The sequence below is a fragment of the Gopherus evgoodei genome, chromosome 4 (assembly GCF_007399415.2).
Source record: "Gopherus evgoodei ecotype Sinaloan lineage chromosome 4, rGopEvg1_v1.p, whole genome shotgun sequence".
Classification (NCBI taxonomy): Eukaryota; Metazoa; Chordata; order Testudines; family Testudinidae; genus Gopherus; species Gopherus evgoodei.
The window spans coordinates 76,418,622-76,435,368 of record NC_044325.1 but is presented as its reverse complement, the minus strand read 5'-3'; the positions used below and the strand labels follow the sequence as shown (position 1 = coordinate 76,435,368).

Genomic DNA, 16,747 nt, shown 5'->3' with positions numbered 1-16,747 from the left:
AGGGGCAGGGGAACAGCAGCTCCCTCCACACAGTCCCCTGGATGCTTCTGGCAGGAACCCAGAGTAGCAGCTTGGCAGCTCCTCCCTTGCCAGGCTAAAATAACATGTGTGGATGAGGGCAGAACTGACCAGCAGCTGGAGCAGGCAAGTCACAAGCCACCTGTGGGTGTGAATCTGATGCACATGCCCTCAAAGCTCCGCTCATTCGTTTGCCAGCACTTCCCTGGGGCTCAGCACTATGGAATCCTACCACCCTGAGTCTCCCATTCGCTCCGTTCTGTCTCCCCCCACGCAGCCGGAGTGAAGCAGAGCCCTGCAGAGGGAGGCCAGGCAATACTAGCCGCAGGTGGCCACCACGGGGGAGACAAGCAAATGGACAGGACTTACAATGTGGGCTTCACTACCCTGCTATCCTGTGCTGGCAGCCACTGACACTGGACACTTCAGAGGAATAGAGAACCCTTCCCCCTGCACAAGCTCCCATTGCACTTAGCTGAGCACTGGGGGCAGCACCAGACACCCCCACCCCAGCAGCTTGTAGCCTTGCGGTGAGTGGAGGAAAAAATATATGAAGACCAGGAGGAAAACAACAGAAAATGGAAATAAAAAGGAGAGACCAGGCAACTGTCAGGTCAGAGTGTGGGTGAGACAATGCGGGGGGGACGACACTCATCTGCTCATCCAGCCCAGGGGCTCCAGCAAAACCCAGCTGGGAACCATGGCCTTAGCTGCTGATTGTCACTAGTTCATTTAACTTCAGGGATTGGTCCTCAATGGTACCTTGAGCTTACTCCTCCCTCTCTCTAACACACCCATTGCTGTAGCATCCTCATAGGTTAGCACTGGTTGAGTCCGATCAGTGCGTCTGATTAATTTCAAGCTGACCTTCCAACAGCCAGCACCTAGCACTCCTCTCCAATGAATTGCACCTGCCATTGTTCTCCCAATGACCTTACTTCGCTGGTGCCTTCCCTCCTCTTGACTAACCTAGATAAGGTTGCATCTTCAGCAAATTTTGTCCTCTTGCTATTCCCCCTCTTTTTCCAACTCACTAAGGCATTTATAGAACATGGGGCCTTGTACTGATCCTTGGGCCATCCCACTATTAACCTCTTTCCCCGCTGAGAATTGGCCATTTATTTCTAACTCTGCTTCCTATCTCAAAAAGTTTTAATCTACAGAACTTTACCTTTGACCCCTGAGGTGACTATGTTTCCTTAACAGCCTCTTGTGAGGCTTTATCAAAAGCCTTTTGAAAGTTAAATAAATTCTATCCACCAGGCTCTCCTTTCTCCATGCTTCTGTTAGCTACTTTAAAAGGCGTCTAACGGGTTAGAGAGCCAAGAAAAGCTTCGGATTCTCACTTTATTTCTTGTTCCCAAGAAACAGACACTCCCATTTCCCCATCTGAACGGGGCCAGGGAACGGCGTGTGGCCGTGGCACAGCTTCCTAAGGCAGGTCTTGTTGACATGCTGGGGTAGCAGGTACGAGGGGCTGCCTCACCCTCACTCCTGAAAGGTTGTTTGCTCCAGACTGAGGTGTTTTCTCCTTTCAGAGCAGGGTGTTTGTGAGAGGTGCCCTTCTTAAAACTGCCAGAGAAGCAAGGCTGGTTCAGGGAACCAGCCCTAGCTCTGGCTGCAGGCCCTCACCAGAAAATGGCTCTGCCGTGACGCTATTAAGAGATGGAAAAACCCTAACAGGTCTCATCTAATCCATCTTCTTACCCACATCACCCTCCGTGTAGGATTGTCCCCTGCAGCATACATTTCCCAGGCCTTTTGTAGCTCACTTGTAAGTAACTCAAGGAAAGGAAGCTCTCACTCTTTCCCCAGAGGCTAAGATCTCACCAGTCATGCTTGCACTGATCTAGGGCAGCATAAGGGATGGAGTGGGAACAGCAGCCATAGCTGTCCTGAGATTCGCTGGGGTCCCCAGCCTTGAGAGCACAGGACTTGTTAACACAGCCTCTGTTCAAAGTTTAATGTGAGGAGAAAGCTGTTGGACCTCTCTTCTCTGACTGGCATCCTAGAGAGCTAATACCCGCCCTAAGGGATTGGGGGTATGGGCGAAACAGTACATCTGCAGGGACTGGGGAAGGGGTGGCTGTCAGTGGCAAGGGCCAGGGAGCTGGAGGGAGACAACCTAAGCAGGAGTGATTCTACTCACCTTTTCCCTCCTGAGTGCTAGGCTCCCCCTGGCAATCCAGATCATCCTCCCCTCACTCTGCTCCATCAGGGACTCTGGGCCTATTCTAAGGGGTGGGCTGTTGAGCTGTGCAGATTCTCTGCCTGCAGCAGCTACAGTAAACTGCTGCTGCCTCTGCAGGGTCAAGCCCGCCAACTTCTTGCACCAAAGAGCACCTGCCAGGCTTTCAACAGCAGCCTGCCTTCTATTCCCAGCAAAGCTTCTGAAGAAGAGTAAGTGAGGGCTCAGCAGGCTGTGGCCTGGAGAATTGGTTTGTCCGTCTTCCCCCACCACCTTCCCTCCAAGCATTTGTAAATAAATCAACTGCAACTGTGATCTCAGCCTCTGCACAGAGCTGTATTTGCCAAGCAGACTTGAGAGAGAAGTGGAGAAGAACCTTCTTCTCAGTCCTCGGCACCTCTAGGAAGGCTTCACTTGGGCCTTCTCCAAAAGAAGAACATCTACTTCCATACAGGAGAGAGAGTTCAGACTAATCTGAGACATTGGGGCTTGCTCCTGTTCCCACTGGAGCTCATGGGAGTTCTACCCATCAACTTCAGCAGGAGCAGGACCTTAATGTGGGGGTTGAGGAAGTGTGCCCAGAATAGTTAAGATGCTTCATGTCCATTCACAGCTGCAGCACAGTGGCCTGGCTCAACTGCTGCAGGGTATATGAACAAATTGGGCCCTCATGAACCAGGCACCACTGCAAAAAGGGTATCCCAAGCGACCATTTCCCTGTCCTGATGAGGCTCTCCCCCAAGTCTGTCTGGCCACGGGCTGCAGGGAAGGAGGTAAGTACTTTGCAAGGCATTCATCTAGCATGAACGTGCCTCGAGGCTCTTCTGGGAGGTAGACATGAAGAAGGGAGGGAAGAAGCAAGTCTGGTGCATTGGTACTTTTCTGCAGGCTCTGCTCCTTTTTATTTTCATGGGGAACAGTAATTGGACCCACAAGCACTGGGAATATCCAGTGCAGACTGGCATAGCAGGAACATAGCCCCTCTGGCTCAGGGTATCAGCACCTGCCCATTGAACCTGCACAGACGCAGGGGCAGAACGTGTGAAGCCATCATCACCTCAGAAGGAAATCCCATTATCAGGCCCAGTCAGCTCAGAGATGCAACTTGCACAGGGCAGGTTTTAGAAGCTCATTAACACCCTGTGATGAAGCCTGGCAGTGGCTGATTTGATTTAAGGTTAATTTCCAGGCTGTGATTTAAGGGAAGATTTGCTTAATGTTTTTTAACAGACTCTTCTGACTGAGAGCTTGAGTGCTGCTTAATGATGGCCTTATTTATTGGGATGCTCTTGCAGTGCTGAGATGGGCCAGGCAGGTGCTGGGTGACAATAACTCAGACACAGTGATGGAAGTGCACCTCACACCAGAGTGGTTATAATGCCTAGCCCCCATGGGCTTAAGAGCACAGTCTCCTCTCTGAAACAGGCCCATGGCCACCTCTCCTCTCCTCCCCAGGAAGCAGGCAGATGTCTCCTGGTTTTCTTGGGGTAGGGGACTGGACAGGAAGGACATTTCCTGGAGCAGACAGCTGTGTTCCTATTGTTTTAGCGGAATATAGTGGGATTCAACTACTTTCCCCTTGCCTTAGGAGGTGAAGGGGAGAGCGAGGGGAAAACCAGGGAGGAATGTACCCAGCTGTGCAATGTTGGAGCAGGGCACTTGGAAGCAGGACTCCTGAGCTCTATTCCCAGCTCTGCCAGCGACTCATCACAGAGGTGATTCTACCAATTCCCCTTTGTGGGGGTGAGGGAACGAGAGGTTGTTTATGAAGCACCTGGAGCAAACTGGCTGCAGGCGCTATGGCAGGGCCAAGCACGCAGACACACACTCCCCCAGCACACAAGAGAAGACAGCAGGCCAGAGAAGGGTTTGTCATATTTTAATGACGTTGATCTTTGGTGTTTCCCTCGTTAGCACTCAGACTCTCCCCCTACCCTCCCGCCACAAGCTTGCTGGGATGGAGAGTTACAAACGAAAAGGAAAATCACATTTTAGACTAAAACCAAAATATTATTAGAGCCTTGATTTCTCCACTAGAAACTACATGTACAAGGTCAAGATTTCACATGCAACACCTTACGTCACAGACCCATACCTCATGCCCTGACCTGGAGCTGGAAAGTCAGTCACCCCCTCCCTGCCCCAAGGGAAATGCAGCCAGCTAATGGTGCCATGATGCTGGCAGGCTTTGCCAAGATGGCTCAATGCAGCCAGCTGGGGGTGTGAAAATATTGGAGTATCCTTGAGCTAACTGCATCCACCTCACTCCCTCACCCTGCATTTGCCTCCATTCTCTCTCCCCATTGATAGCAGCTCGTTGCTAAGCTGATACTCAAAGAAAAGGTCCTCACTTCTGAGAGGCTCCTGGGTATATAAAAGGATGGTGAAGCTTAAGCCTGGCTCTTTCTACTCCAGCTCTGCCCCGGGAAGATCGCACACTGGACAGCAACAATGTTCTCTCTAGTCTCCAAAATGCTCCACCCTTCCCAAGGGGCACTGGGGCCATGCCATGGAGTGGGACTCTGGCCTGGAAGACTCCTCCACTGCACTGGCAGAGCTGGGGCATCAAATCCAGGATATGCCCAATAGGGTTGCCTGTCTCTGGAGGACACTGCAGGCCCCCTTCTCTGATATTCGTTCTTCTGCTCAATTCTTGGTGCTGGTTGCAAGCAGGGGGAACACACTCATTGTAGGAATGGTAACATTTAGAGCACTGCAGGGTTAGGGCTAAGCCCAGGGATTCCCACTAAGCTGGGATATTTACACAAGGCTCAGAACAGCATTGTTAGAGATCATTAATGTTCTCATAGAAACTGTGCAGGAGCATGGGTGCTGGAAGCTAAGACCAAATAAGCTTCTTCTCCTTGGGGTCCTATAAATTTGGTGGCTTCCCTTCCATTTCTGCTCCCTCCGCACAGGTACAGAGGCCCTCTCAATTACCATCATCCTATCAGAGCTACAATACCCCCACTCTTCCAGCTCCTTATCATCAACTGTGAGGTACAGGTCTCTGCTTAGCAGTACAAGGGTAGCACCAAGACACAACTCATCTCTACCTGTTCCGCGACTCCCCACTGGTGCTGTCGTTACTATAGTAGTTGGTATTGTCAGGAAGATGGTTATTATTGGTTAGGTCACTGTATTCAATTGGTCCCTCAGTGTCCATAGAGGACTGGGACTGCTCTGGCAGATCCAGCCCATTGGCTCCTTGTCCTTCACTCCTGCCAGGAGCTGTCTGCGGGCTCTGGCCATGCTCTGCTAGCTGCATAGACTCTGACAGGATCCGTCCCTCCAGCTCAGCTGCCAGCTCGTGCGAGGTGGACTGCTGCATCAAGGCACCATCAGCTCCCATGGATTCCACACCAGTCTGAGAGCTGCGGTGAATCCGGTGACTCACAATGATGTTGTTGCCAAAGCCGCCCATGGATGCCATAGTGGTGCTCTGCTCCCGCTGGACCACAGCAGTCATGCCACCCTCAGCCATCAGCCTCTGGATCCTGCTGAGGGCATCGTCTCCACTGGCCCCATATTCTGGACCTTCACCTGGAGAAGAGAACATAAGACGTGGCCAGAGTACACAAGAGACAAGAACTATGGGACAAAGAAAACCATGCTGGCCAGCCAGAACGGAGGAAGCAGAATGGTCCAATGCAGCATGGTGCACATGGACTAGGACAGGTCAGCAACAAGGCACGCGAGCTCCTCTGCAGATGTGCAGGGTTTGCTCCATACAGACCCTGGAGTTTAACTGTATTTTGTTTAACTTTTATTAAAGTGACAAACAAGAGAAATTCAGCTTTGACACCGCACATCCCTCAGAGAAGAACATCTGCCCAAGCCACAGGCCTCCAAAGCTGCCAGCCCATAGGACAGAGGACTGAATAATCCCTGCCAGCCAGCATCAGGGATGGGTAATGCTGCCCTGTCTGAAGGGCCCTGAGGGTGGAACACTTGAGGTAAAGCTCCTCAAAAAGCCATGGGTGAGTGTGTCCATGATATCTACACACCACTAACACCAGGCTCTCCCACAGAAAACAGCCAACACCACACAACCAAAGTGACAAACCATCCTCAATAACCCACACCCTGCACATGCTACTCCTCTCCTCTGCCACACTAGGGAGGGGAGCAGTCCCCCCCACAGAGCACTGTGAGTCAAACTCCCCTGTTGTGCTCCACCTAATCTAGAAAATATCCCAAAGTGGCAGGCCCTGTTGCCTGAGGGTCAGTGCACCAGCCCCAAGCTCACAGGCTGCAATAGGTCCCAAGGCAGCAGACAGGCCCCTTGGCAGACCCCACCCACTCTAAGGCCACATAGACCAAAAGACAGATTGTGCAGCATGTCTGGTGGGCAAGAGGTGCTAAGCACAGCACAGCCTCCCCCTCGAGCGGCTGCATTTTGTACTAGCTGCAGCACAGGAGCGGTTTCCAAATGAAAGAGAGAAGCAACAGACCGGTCCCAGACTAGGGTGGCAAAGATTAATAAGAGAGTCCTGGAGACCCCTTTCTACCACACGTTCACACCCATCCTGGGCTCCCTCAGGCTCTAGGAAAGAGAAACAGCATCCCTGAGACACACAACAGAGTCTGGGAGGGAGCTCTTATCAAGCCATGCAGGTGTGGAGTGAAAAGGTCACAAAGACAGAGTTTCTTCCCAGCTGTGAGAAAGGTCAGTGAGTCCTCAGGGCCCTGAGGGGAAGAGCACAGATCAGCATGCACTGCAGTAAACCAAACACTTTGCCATGTGGCGAGAGGCGCTAAGAACTCCCTTCCAGTGCCCCATCTCTCTTACCCCACCAAGAATCTCACAGAGGGGGGTCCCCTCGCCCCCTCCAATCAGAGGGAGAGGCCAGGGTTGGAATGGATAGTGATCCATTGCTGTGTGCACAGAGCAACCACAAAGCAAGATCTGAGCCCATACATCACCACAGTGGAGAAGACTCAAGAGTCTAAGTGGAGAGTCTAAGCACAGGCTCTATGGAGAAAAAAAAATACTACAAGAAATAAAGCCTAGCAAGAGAAGGAACAAGTCACCAGTGCAGACAGGTCTGGCCCCTGATCCACTTACTCCATTCGCCGTAAGCCTCATCTAGACTATGCAGGGAAAGGTTCTTATTCACTGGAATGTGTTAGAATGATTCCACAGAGGGATGCAGTAGCCTACCTGATTCTTATTAAAGAGATAAATTTCACTCCCAGCTCTGCACTCATTAAAACAGAGGAGAAAGAAGCCAGCTTCTCTGGCAGCAGGGGAAAGAACATAAATATGAGCAAGACTATAGGGCAGGGGTAGGCAACCTATGGAATGGGTGCCAAAGGTGGCACGCGAGCTGATTTTCAGTGGCACTCACACTGCCTAGGTCCTGGCCACCAGTCCAGGGGGCTCTGCATTTTATTTAATTTTAAATGAAGCTTCTTAAACATTTTAAAAACCTTATTTACTTTACATACAACAATAGTTTAGTTATATATTATAGACTTATAGAAAGAGACCTTTTAAGAACATCAAAATCTATTACTGGCATGCGAAACCTTAAATTAGAGTGAATAAATGAAGACTTGGCACCCCACTTCTGAAAGGTTGCCAACCCCTTCTGTAGGGAGTGTGTGTCGGGGGGTGTTTAAAAACCAACAAAACACTGAACTAGAGGGCAAAACTGACACTGCTCCATGCAGTGGCCTGGATAACATAGCTACAATGAGGGAGCCGAGAGAGATTCAGCCTGGTCCACACACAATTTTTGTACCATTGTAACTATTTTGATTAGAGCTGTGGTGTTTCTTTTTTTAAACCCTGTTACACACACACACACACACACACACACACACACACACACACACACACACACACACACACACACACACACACACACACACACACACACACACACACAGAGAGCTTGTCAAATTTTACTATCCATGGCACCAACAGAGGGCTGGGCGCTTCACAGACCGAAACAATTACCGGATCCCTGCCCCACGGAGCTTACACTAACTAGGCGATATGCAGACCAGAGCAGTGGGGGATGGGATGCAGTGACAAACAGGACCAGGGAGGGGAGCAGTCCCTCCCACAGAGCACTGTGAGTCAAACTCCCCTGTTGTGCTCCACCTAATCTAGAAAATATCCCAAAGTGGCAGGCCCTGTTGACACAGGGTATCTTCTTAAAGATCTTCTTAAAGAAAGATTAAAGCCCAAGTGAAGAAAGTTTCTTCTAACCACCACCACGACATGAGAGTCTATGTTCAGCTCTTGGTGGCCACTCCCACAGCATCTATCTAGCTGCGTGGGGCAAACGGTAAAGGGAGGACATTCATTGAGCAAGCAAGTTCCTCCACACACTTTCCCCTTCTCTGGGCAACAGCTCCACCTTTTAGAGGTATAGCTTCGGTCAGCGTCTCATCTTCTGCTAGACAGAGACTGAATGGCTTCGGTAAGAATATCAGGAGCATATTGACCACAATTCAGACCACACCACTGCATGTGAATAAGTCCTTTGTTACGAAGTATCTGGCAATGCTGGAAATAGAAAGCATTAGAAATCCAGAGCTCACAGTATTGACTAGGGGCATGCAAACCAGTTCCTAACTTTAGAGGCTTTAAATACCTGGTATTCCCCCAACCCCCACCCCCACCGCACGCCCTGGGGCTACAAGTCAGCCAAGATTGTCAGCTGGCACAGGTGCCAATTTTCTGATTTCCTGGGGGTGCTCGACCCCTGCTCAACCCCAGGCCCTGCCCCCATTCCACCTCTTCCCCCAAGGCCCCACCTCATCTCTTCCTGCCCCCACTCCTCCCTCTTCTGCTGATCAGTGGCGGGCAGGAGTCGCTGGGCGGGAGGGGGAGCAGCAGATCAGTGGGGCCCACCGGTGAATGCTGAGCATCTACTATTTTTTTTCCATGGGTGCTCTGGAGCTGGAGCACCCACGGAGTCAGCACCTATGTCAGCTGCTACTCCTGCCTCTGACTGTGACGAACTGGGAAAGTTCTTAATGTTTTCTCTGAATACTGTGTTGGTGCCTCAGTGTCCCCATGGCAGTTCTTAAGTATCTGGCAGAGCCAAGGGCCAGTGCACCTAAATGCCTGACACTCTGTCTCCTAGCAACTGATGGCCTGGGTCCCTCCCCTGCAAAGGTGCCAGCTGAAGGTGTTGGAGACAAAGGGATCAGGTGACCTCCTGGCCCGGGAAAGGAGCTGAGGAGAGAGGAGGGGCTGAGGGAGGGGTTGTTAGTCTGGAGCTGGCTGGGGTCGAGGGTGGAGGGCAGACCTGGGGGTCTGGCTCACTGCCCCCCAGAATGGACCCAGCCGAGGGGTCCGGTTTGCTGTATCTACAAGCTGTTTTAGACCCTGTTCCTGTCATCGAATAAACCTCTGTTTTACTGGCTGGCTGAGAGTCACGTCTGACTGCAAAGTGGGGGTGCAGAACCCGGTGGCTTTCCCAGGACCCCGCTGGGGTGGACTCGCTGTGGGAAGCGCATGGAGGGGCAGAGGATGCTGAATGCTCCAAGGAGAGACCCAGGAGGTGAAGCTGTGTGAGCTTCTTGCCCTGAACAAGTCTGCTCCAAGGGAGAGGAGGCTCCCCAAAGTCCTGCCTGGCTTGGTGGGGAGCAGTTCCAGAGCATCGCCCGGTGACTCCGTGACAACTGGTGGCAGCGGCGGGATGTACTGCACCCCGTGAATGGCGCTGCTTGCAGTAAGTGACTGGGGAGCAGTAAAACAAAGGAGAGATAACGAGGACCAGGCGTGCTGAAGGCTCAAAGTGGGACGGTTTCAGGGGGCGGTTAACCTCTGGGAGTGTGTGACCAGCGAGAAGGACTGTTGGAGTAACGGGGTCCCCCTGAGGACTGCAGCGAGCAGTCTCAGGGGCGGAGGAGCTTGCTGCTCGACCCTGGGAGAGAGAAGGATCTTTGCAGTAGCAGGGTTCCCCTGGGGATTGCAGGAGCAGTCTCAGGGGTGGAGGAGTCTGCAGCTCGACCCTGGCAAAGAGGAGGTGATCATGAGAAGGGCTGGCACACCCGGGGTTCTTCCTGGAAACCATGGGGGAGCCAAGAGCACACAGGCCTGTGAGTCCACAACCACTTGGGAACGGTGAAGTGATGGCCTATCACCATCTCCTTGAGAAGGACATTGTGATCCTGTGCACAAAGAGAGGGTTACGCATGGGGAAATTCACCAAGGCACAGTTAATCGTGCAGTTGGAGGAGAAGCACCGCTCTGAGGAGCAGATTCCTGGCCCAGATGGGGCTACAAGAGGATCTGAGAGCAGCTGGAGCAGCAGCCAGGCATCCCCGGGAGTCTGGTCCCCAATCAGACGAGGGTCTTCACGATTGGGTTCCCCGTCAGGGGTTTGGAGACGGATGGGATGGGAGCAGAGCCCAAGAGAGCGAGAGGACCGTGAGAGAGAGCAAGAGCCCGAGGAAAAGCTGCAGAAGAAGCAGCAGCAGCAGCGTGGACTGGTGATGGTGGAGCAGAGAGACATAGGGGGCTGCCCAGGGGTCAGTGGGGAAACACGCCTGCGGGGGCGAGACCCTGGGACAGAGAGAACTGTGGTGGTGCAGCCCCAGATGCTGAGGTACTGTGGGACCTGGGTGAAGGTCCCTGGGGTGAAGCCCCTCGCCCTGCCTATGGCCCAGATCCCTGTGCAGACCCAGGTGTCGTCGGGCTGGCTGGTGGTTGGGGTTCTCCAGGATATCGGCTGGGAGGCCCTGTTGGGGGGTGACTGTCTCCCCTTGGGACAGGATCCAGGCCCTGCTCCTGTAACTGCCGAGGGTTTGAATTCAAATCCAGGGAACCAATTGGCTAGGATGGAAATGGTCAGTGAAAATGCAAATGACCTGGCTGGCAGGGGGGAGGGACTGCTGGGCTCAGGATACCTGCCTACCTGTAACCAGCCCCCTGGGGCTGAGTGGGAGGGAGAGATGCTCCCCGCCCCCCTGCACACCGGAGAGGGGGCTCACGCTGGCTCTGATGCTGTGACCAGAGCAGAGAGCTCGCTGCCTGCCCCCACTGGGACATCAAGGGCAGTGCTGAGCACGGGGGGAGCTGAGACCCCAGCTGAGTGGGGGGACACCCAGGCAGGACAGGTCAGCTGCCAAACAGGTTTGCCTGGTCCAGACGTGCTGCTGGGAAGTGATTGCACAGCAGGGAGGGAGCTACCAGGGACAGGGCTCAGGGGGGCTGTGACCCCAGGCCCAGCCAGCGAGAGGGAGCAAGTCCCACTCCCTGCCCCAGCAGCTGGATCCCAGACCGAGCTGCAGCGGGATCCCTCCTTGGAGAAGCTGAGAGAACTTGCTGGCCACAGCGCTGCAAACCCCCTTGGGGAAGGCTGCAGGGACAGAGTCCTGCCGGAGGAGGGATTCCTGTACCGGGAATGGGCTCCCCAAGGGGAAGTAGAACTGGGAGGAATCAGGAGGCAGCTGGTGGTGCCCCAGGAATCCACAGGGTTCTTCCCTTTCGAGCTGCTGGATGGGAGGAGAGTGAGGGGACCCCTGAACCTGAAGAGGGAGGATTGGATGAAGAAGGGGGAAGACCCCCGGGGGGATCTCTTCCCTGAGGTGGGAGACAATCTCCCCATCAGGTGTTCCCCGTTCAGAGTCACTGGGAAAGCAGCCCAGAACCTGGAGAGAGAGGTCAGGGACATGCTGGCTTTAGATGGGATCCAGCCATTTTACAGCCCATGGGCCTCACCCGTGGGGCTGATCCCCAAGCGAGACAGGATGATTTGGTTTTATGGGGGCTATCAGAAGCTTAAAGCCATCACAGTGTCCGATGCCGACCCCATGCCTAGGCCTGGGGAGATTCTAGACAAGCTGAGAGGGATGGAGAAGTTGGCCCTGGCAGACACTGATAACATGTGCATCTTTAGCCAGACCTGGGAGGAAAAGGTGTCCCAGGTGAAGAGGGGGCTGGGCTGCCTCAAGGAGGTGGGACTGACGGTAAAAGCTGGAAAGTGCAAGAGGGGACGGCAGAGGTGTTGTGTCTGGGCCACAAAGTGGGAAGCGGCTGCCCAAGCCCAGAGCTGGCAAAGGCCAAGATGGGGGCTCTTAACCAAGGGAGCCCGAATCACAGACCAGAGGGCTGGGAAAAGACCCAATCCCAGCTTGAACCCCAGGGGTACTGGGGTGGCAAAGGGTGTGAGCTGCATAAACCTTCCCACATGCGGCCTGCAAGTGCCATCAAGCACACCCGACCTAAGGGAGGGCGTAAGACTGGACTGTCCTGGTGTAACTCACACCAAGGGATGGGAGAGATGCTGGGGCATCCATGGGAACCTTGGTGGGTTCGAACTTCCCCAGGTCACTGGCTGAAGTGACCTCGCTCAGTTTGGTCTCGAAGGGGGGAGAGATGTGACGAACTGGGAAAGTTCTTAATGTTTTCTCTGAATACTGTGTTGGTGCCTCAGTGTCCCCATGGCAGTTCTTAAGTATCTGGCAGAGCCAAGGGCCAGTGCACCTAAATGCCTGACACTCTGTCTCCTAGCAACTGATGGCCTGGGTCCCTCCCCTGCAAAGGTGCCAGCTGAAGGTGTTGGAGACAAAGGGATCAGGTGACCTCCTGGCCCGGGAAAGGAGCTGAGGAGAGAGGAGGGGCTGAGGGAGGGGTTGTTAGTCTGGAGCTGGCTGGGGTCGAGGGTGGAGGGCAGACCTGGGGGTCTGGCTCACTGCCCCCCAGAATGGACCCAGCCGAGGGGTCCGGTTCGCTGTATCTACAAGCTCTGTTTTAGACCCTGTTCCTGTCATCGAATAAACCTCTGTTTTACTGGCTGGCTGAGAGTCACGTCTGACTGCAAAGTGGGGGTGCAGAACCCGGTGGCTTTCCCAGGACCCCGCTGGGGTGGACTCGCTGTGGGAAGCGCATGGAGGGGCAGAGGATGCTGAATGCTCCAAGGAGAGACCCAGGAGGTGAAGCTGTGTGAGCTTCTTGCCCTGAACAAGTCTGCTCCAAGGGAGAGGAGGCTCGCCAAAGTCCTGCCTGGCTTGGTGGGGAGCAGTTCCAGAGCATCGCCCGGTGACTCCGTGACACTGACACTCTCAGAAATTAACAGCATGTGCTGAATACGAGCACTCCCTGCAGCCAGTCAGACAGATCATGCCTATCTCCCCCCAATTCAGATCACATGCTTTACTAAGCTACGGCTGGAGTGGAATTCTAGGGTTTGAGGCAGTTGTCTGTTCAGAGAACAAGTGCTGATTCCACAACAGCAGGCCCTGCTGCTCAGCAATTTATCATGTCAGGAGCGGTCATATTAAGAAACCCGAAAGTGTAGAGAAATGAGTGCTAGAGCTTTTAAAAAAGGCCACTGGGGATTGGCCCTCAATATCACTGCTGCACCCACTGGCTTGGTCACTCCAGTCCCTTACTCACATACAGCTGAGCAGCCCAGCCTGCTCTTTCCTTGGTCCAGCTTTTTACTTTTCTTTCCCTCTCCTCTCAAATGTATAGCAATTGCCTTAACTACTAGGCAGCAGAGACAGTGTCTCACACAGTCTGTCCCATCAGTTGGATAAGATCAGGACAGGAGGGAGGGAGGGAAAGCTGGGCTGATGACTGGGTGTCTCACTATGTCTTCCAACTCTTTCAGGCTTCGCTGGGGTTTGGCTGGTGCTCAGCGTGAGCAGAGAGCTAGTATAAGAGGAATGAGCTAAGTGACAGTTCATTCCACTTTTGCATTAAGAGGTTGTTCGCTCTCTCCTCACCTTTAAAGCTCAACAAATACATTGGGACCTCATGGACTCTGCAAAGACCCCTCACACACGCTACACAGAGAGCAGTCTGGACGTCTGCCTCACCCAGCTGGCCCTACATTGCCTTTCTTAGGAGGGCCGAGTCAGCCTGCTCAGCAGAATGCAGATTTCTCCTGGATACTAGTATGACATGCAGAAGTAGCATACTCCCTGTTGTTTCTGGATGGGGCACGACCCTGTGACTCCCCAAAGGTGAGTCTTTCTGAAACAGTCTCTGCCTCACTAGGTCTTGGGAACATTGTCCCCAGGGCACCACTCTCTTGAGTGCCAGTGAATTTTCCACAGCGCTAAGCAGCTCCTGAGAAAAGTCTCTGCATGATCCCAAGCCCTTCTTTGTGGAACATGGTGCTCTTTACTAACAGCTCTCCTCAGAATACCGGGACAACTGGCACCGCAGATGGCTTTAGGTAATGCTCACATTGCAGCAACATGGTCTAGGCCAGGAGACCATGGCAATTCTTTGTGGGCCAGGAAAGCAGCCAAGACCCCACATCACACCAGTGGCAGAGAATTCAGACTAGCAGGCAGCCAGCTCTGCAAGTGAGGGTATTGAGTGGAATGTGAATGTGGACGTATCACACGGAGAAGGAACAGCTGCTCATCTTCCACCTGGGTTGTTCCGATGTCAGAATTCATCTTGCAGCAGAAACTGACCTTGAAACACCTGAACTGCTTTGCCATTCACTTGGGATAGGGATAAACCAGCTCCACTCTGTCAGGCACAGAACAGGATCACTGAGCACAGCAAATGGCCCAAAGCCAGCTGGTTGGAACTCCTTCAAGGAATGCAAACATTAAACGGAGCCACCCATAGCATTTAAGTTATAAGGCACTTCCCAAGGCTCCAAAAGATTCCTATTCCAAAATAAATGCAAAGCCACAGGCAGAGCTTATGGCTACTTATCCCAAAGAGTAGGGGATTCCACCAGTCTGTGCAGCTGGCGCCAATATCATATTAGTGAGTATGGCAGAATCATCCTCCCCAGTGGCTGGAAATGAACTCAGATGTCCTCTGCCAGGCTGCTCTAGGAAGAGGAGAATTTTGTTTGGAGCAGCAAGACTGCAAACTGGGAATGTATAATGACTCCCATAGAGCCAAGAGACAGCAGGCAGGAATTTTACAGCTAGCAGAGGATGTAAAGCACTTTCCACAGGACATACAAAGGGTGTGGCATTTATCTTCCCGGGTGCAGGGATGGCAACGTAACACATGCTTAATAGGGACCCAATGAGCAGCAGAGTGGCATACTGGCACCTCCCTCCAGGTGTTATTTTGTTCTCCAAAATCTCAACTCTTTTTAAAAGAAAGTCAGTCTTTAGCTGTTATGGCTGTGAGCCTCAACAGTAGGAACCAAGTGTAAACGATGGAGAGAAATCTATTACATGAGTCTGCTGAGAACATTGGAATAATAGCTCAGAGGTGTGAACTGCCCCTTAACTTGGATGCTCAGGGATAATTGCAGTATCAACATTGTTACCTATTTCATACCTCATGTCAGAAAGGAACAGGAGGGTCACAGTTCTGCACAATTTATTGCGAGAGGCATCTCATTTTGGTACCATACAGGATACCGCCACTTATTTTTCCACAAGCCCAAGGATTTAAATTAATATTGGAAGGTTTTCTAAAAGCTCTACTCTAGGGAATATTTTGGGAAGTTCTGTGGCCACTGCTATACAGAAGGTCAGACCAGATGATCACAATGGTCCTGTCTGGTCTTAGAATCTATTAATTGACTCTAGCAGGGCCCGTGGCCACATTCAAGCCCCACTGAATGGTAACTAATCTCAGGGAGCTCCGAGAACAGGCACAGTCCTTTTGATCATTAGCACGAACTACTCAGCAGTGAATTGCCAAAATGAGACACACAGGTGGAATTTATTTGGTGGGAAGATCTGAGTGTACCACAACTATTTCTCATCCATGGTTTGACCTCTGGAGGGAGGGGAAATTGACAGGGAACCACAAAGGATCCGATAGTATATGCCAATCAAACAATCTACCTTCTCCAGTTAGTCCTTTTCATCAGAGGATCTCTTAACGGAACAGGAACTGAATTCACAACACCACATCTGACTATGGTACTACAGTGACATAGCCCCAGTGCTAGACATGGCCTTCGATGTGTGTGCGCTCAGCGAGCACTGCTGAGGTCTTTACAAAGGGGCTTCACTTACTCCAGGGTCCTGCTGGAATGTTTCAGGCATATGTGACGGCTCCTGGCTACCTGCAGCTTGAGAGGCTCAGCATATACTAGCCCAATGCAATTTCCTGGCTTTATTTTTAGAACCTCTTTCCACTTGTGAGAGCATCCAGTTCATTAAGTTAGAGAAACAACTTCTCTAAGGGCCTAGGTCATATAGCTATTTGTACTGGGCTGTAAAACAGGCTGGACTGATTACAATCAAATCAGAGAGACCAGAAGCTGCACATGCATAAGGATAGTCATCCTGCCCTGGTCTCCCAAAAGAGGGAAAAGGTGACCTACTAATAACAGATCTTCTCATTTTTAGGATACTATGCGCTCGTACTGCACTTATCTGCTCAATGGGTAGTAAAATGTCTGTATTACAACCCTCTAAACACAGGCAGATGCTAGGTAGGGGTTGGGATGATAAACGCCACTCACCAGTCTCCCACCAGGGGTCTGTTTTGTTTGAAGTTAATGTAGTGATCAGAAGAGAGAAGAACAGATATATATTGTTAAGAGCAGGGATAGGGCAGGCAGACTGTTGCACAAGCTTCCCTCACCCAGCTCTGCCAACACTTCTCAAGCTCAACCCATAGCACCTCTC

At 52.3% G+C, this 16,747-nt stretch overlaps 1 protein-coding gene across 1 annotated transcript in view; it reads right to left on the bottom strand.

The window, feature by feature from the left end:
• Positions 1-4,068: 4,068 nt before the first annotated feature.
• Positions 4,069-16,747, bottom strand: part of AMBRA1 (autophagy and beclin 1 regulator 1) — a 218,233-nt gene continuing 205,554 nt past the window's right edge. The window contains 1 exon segment of the mRNA XM_030559918.1: positions 4,069-5,749. Coding sequence (XP_030415778.1) covers positions 5,259-5,749 — 491 coding nt within the window. The 3' untranslated portion in view covers positions 4,069-5,258.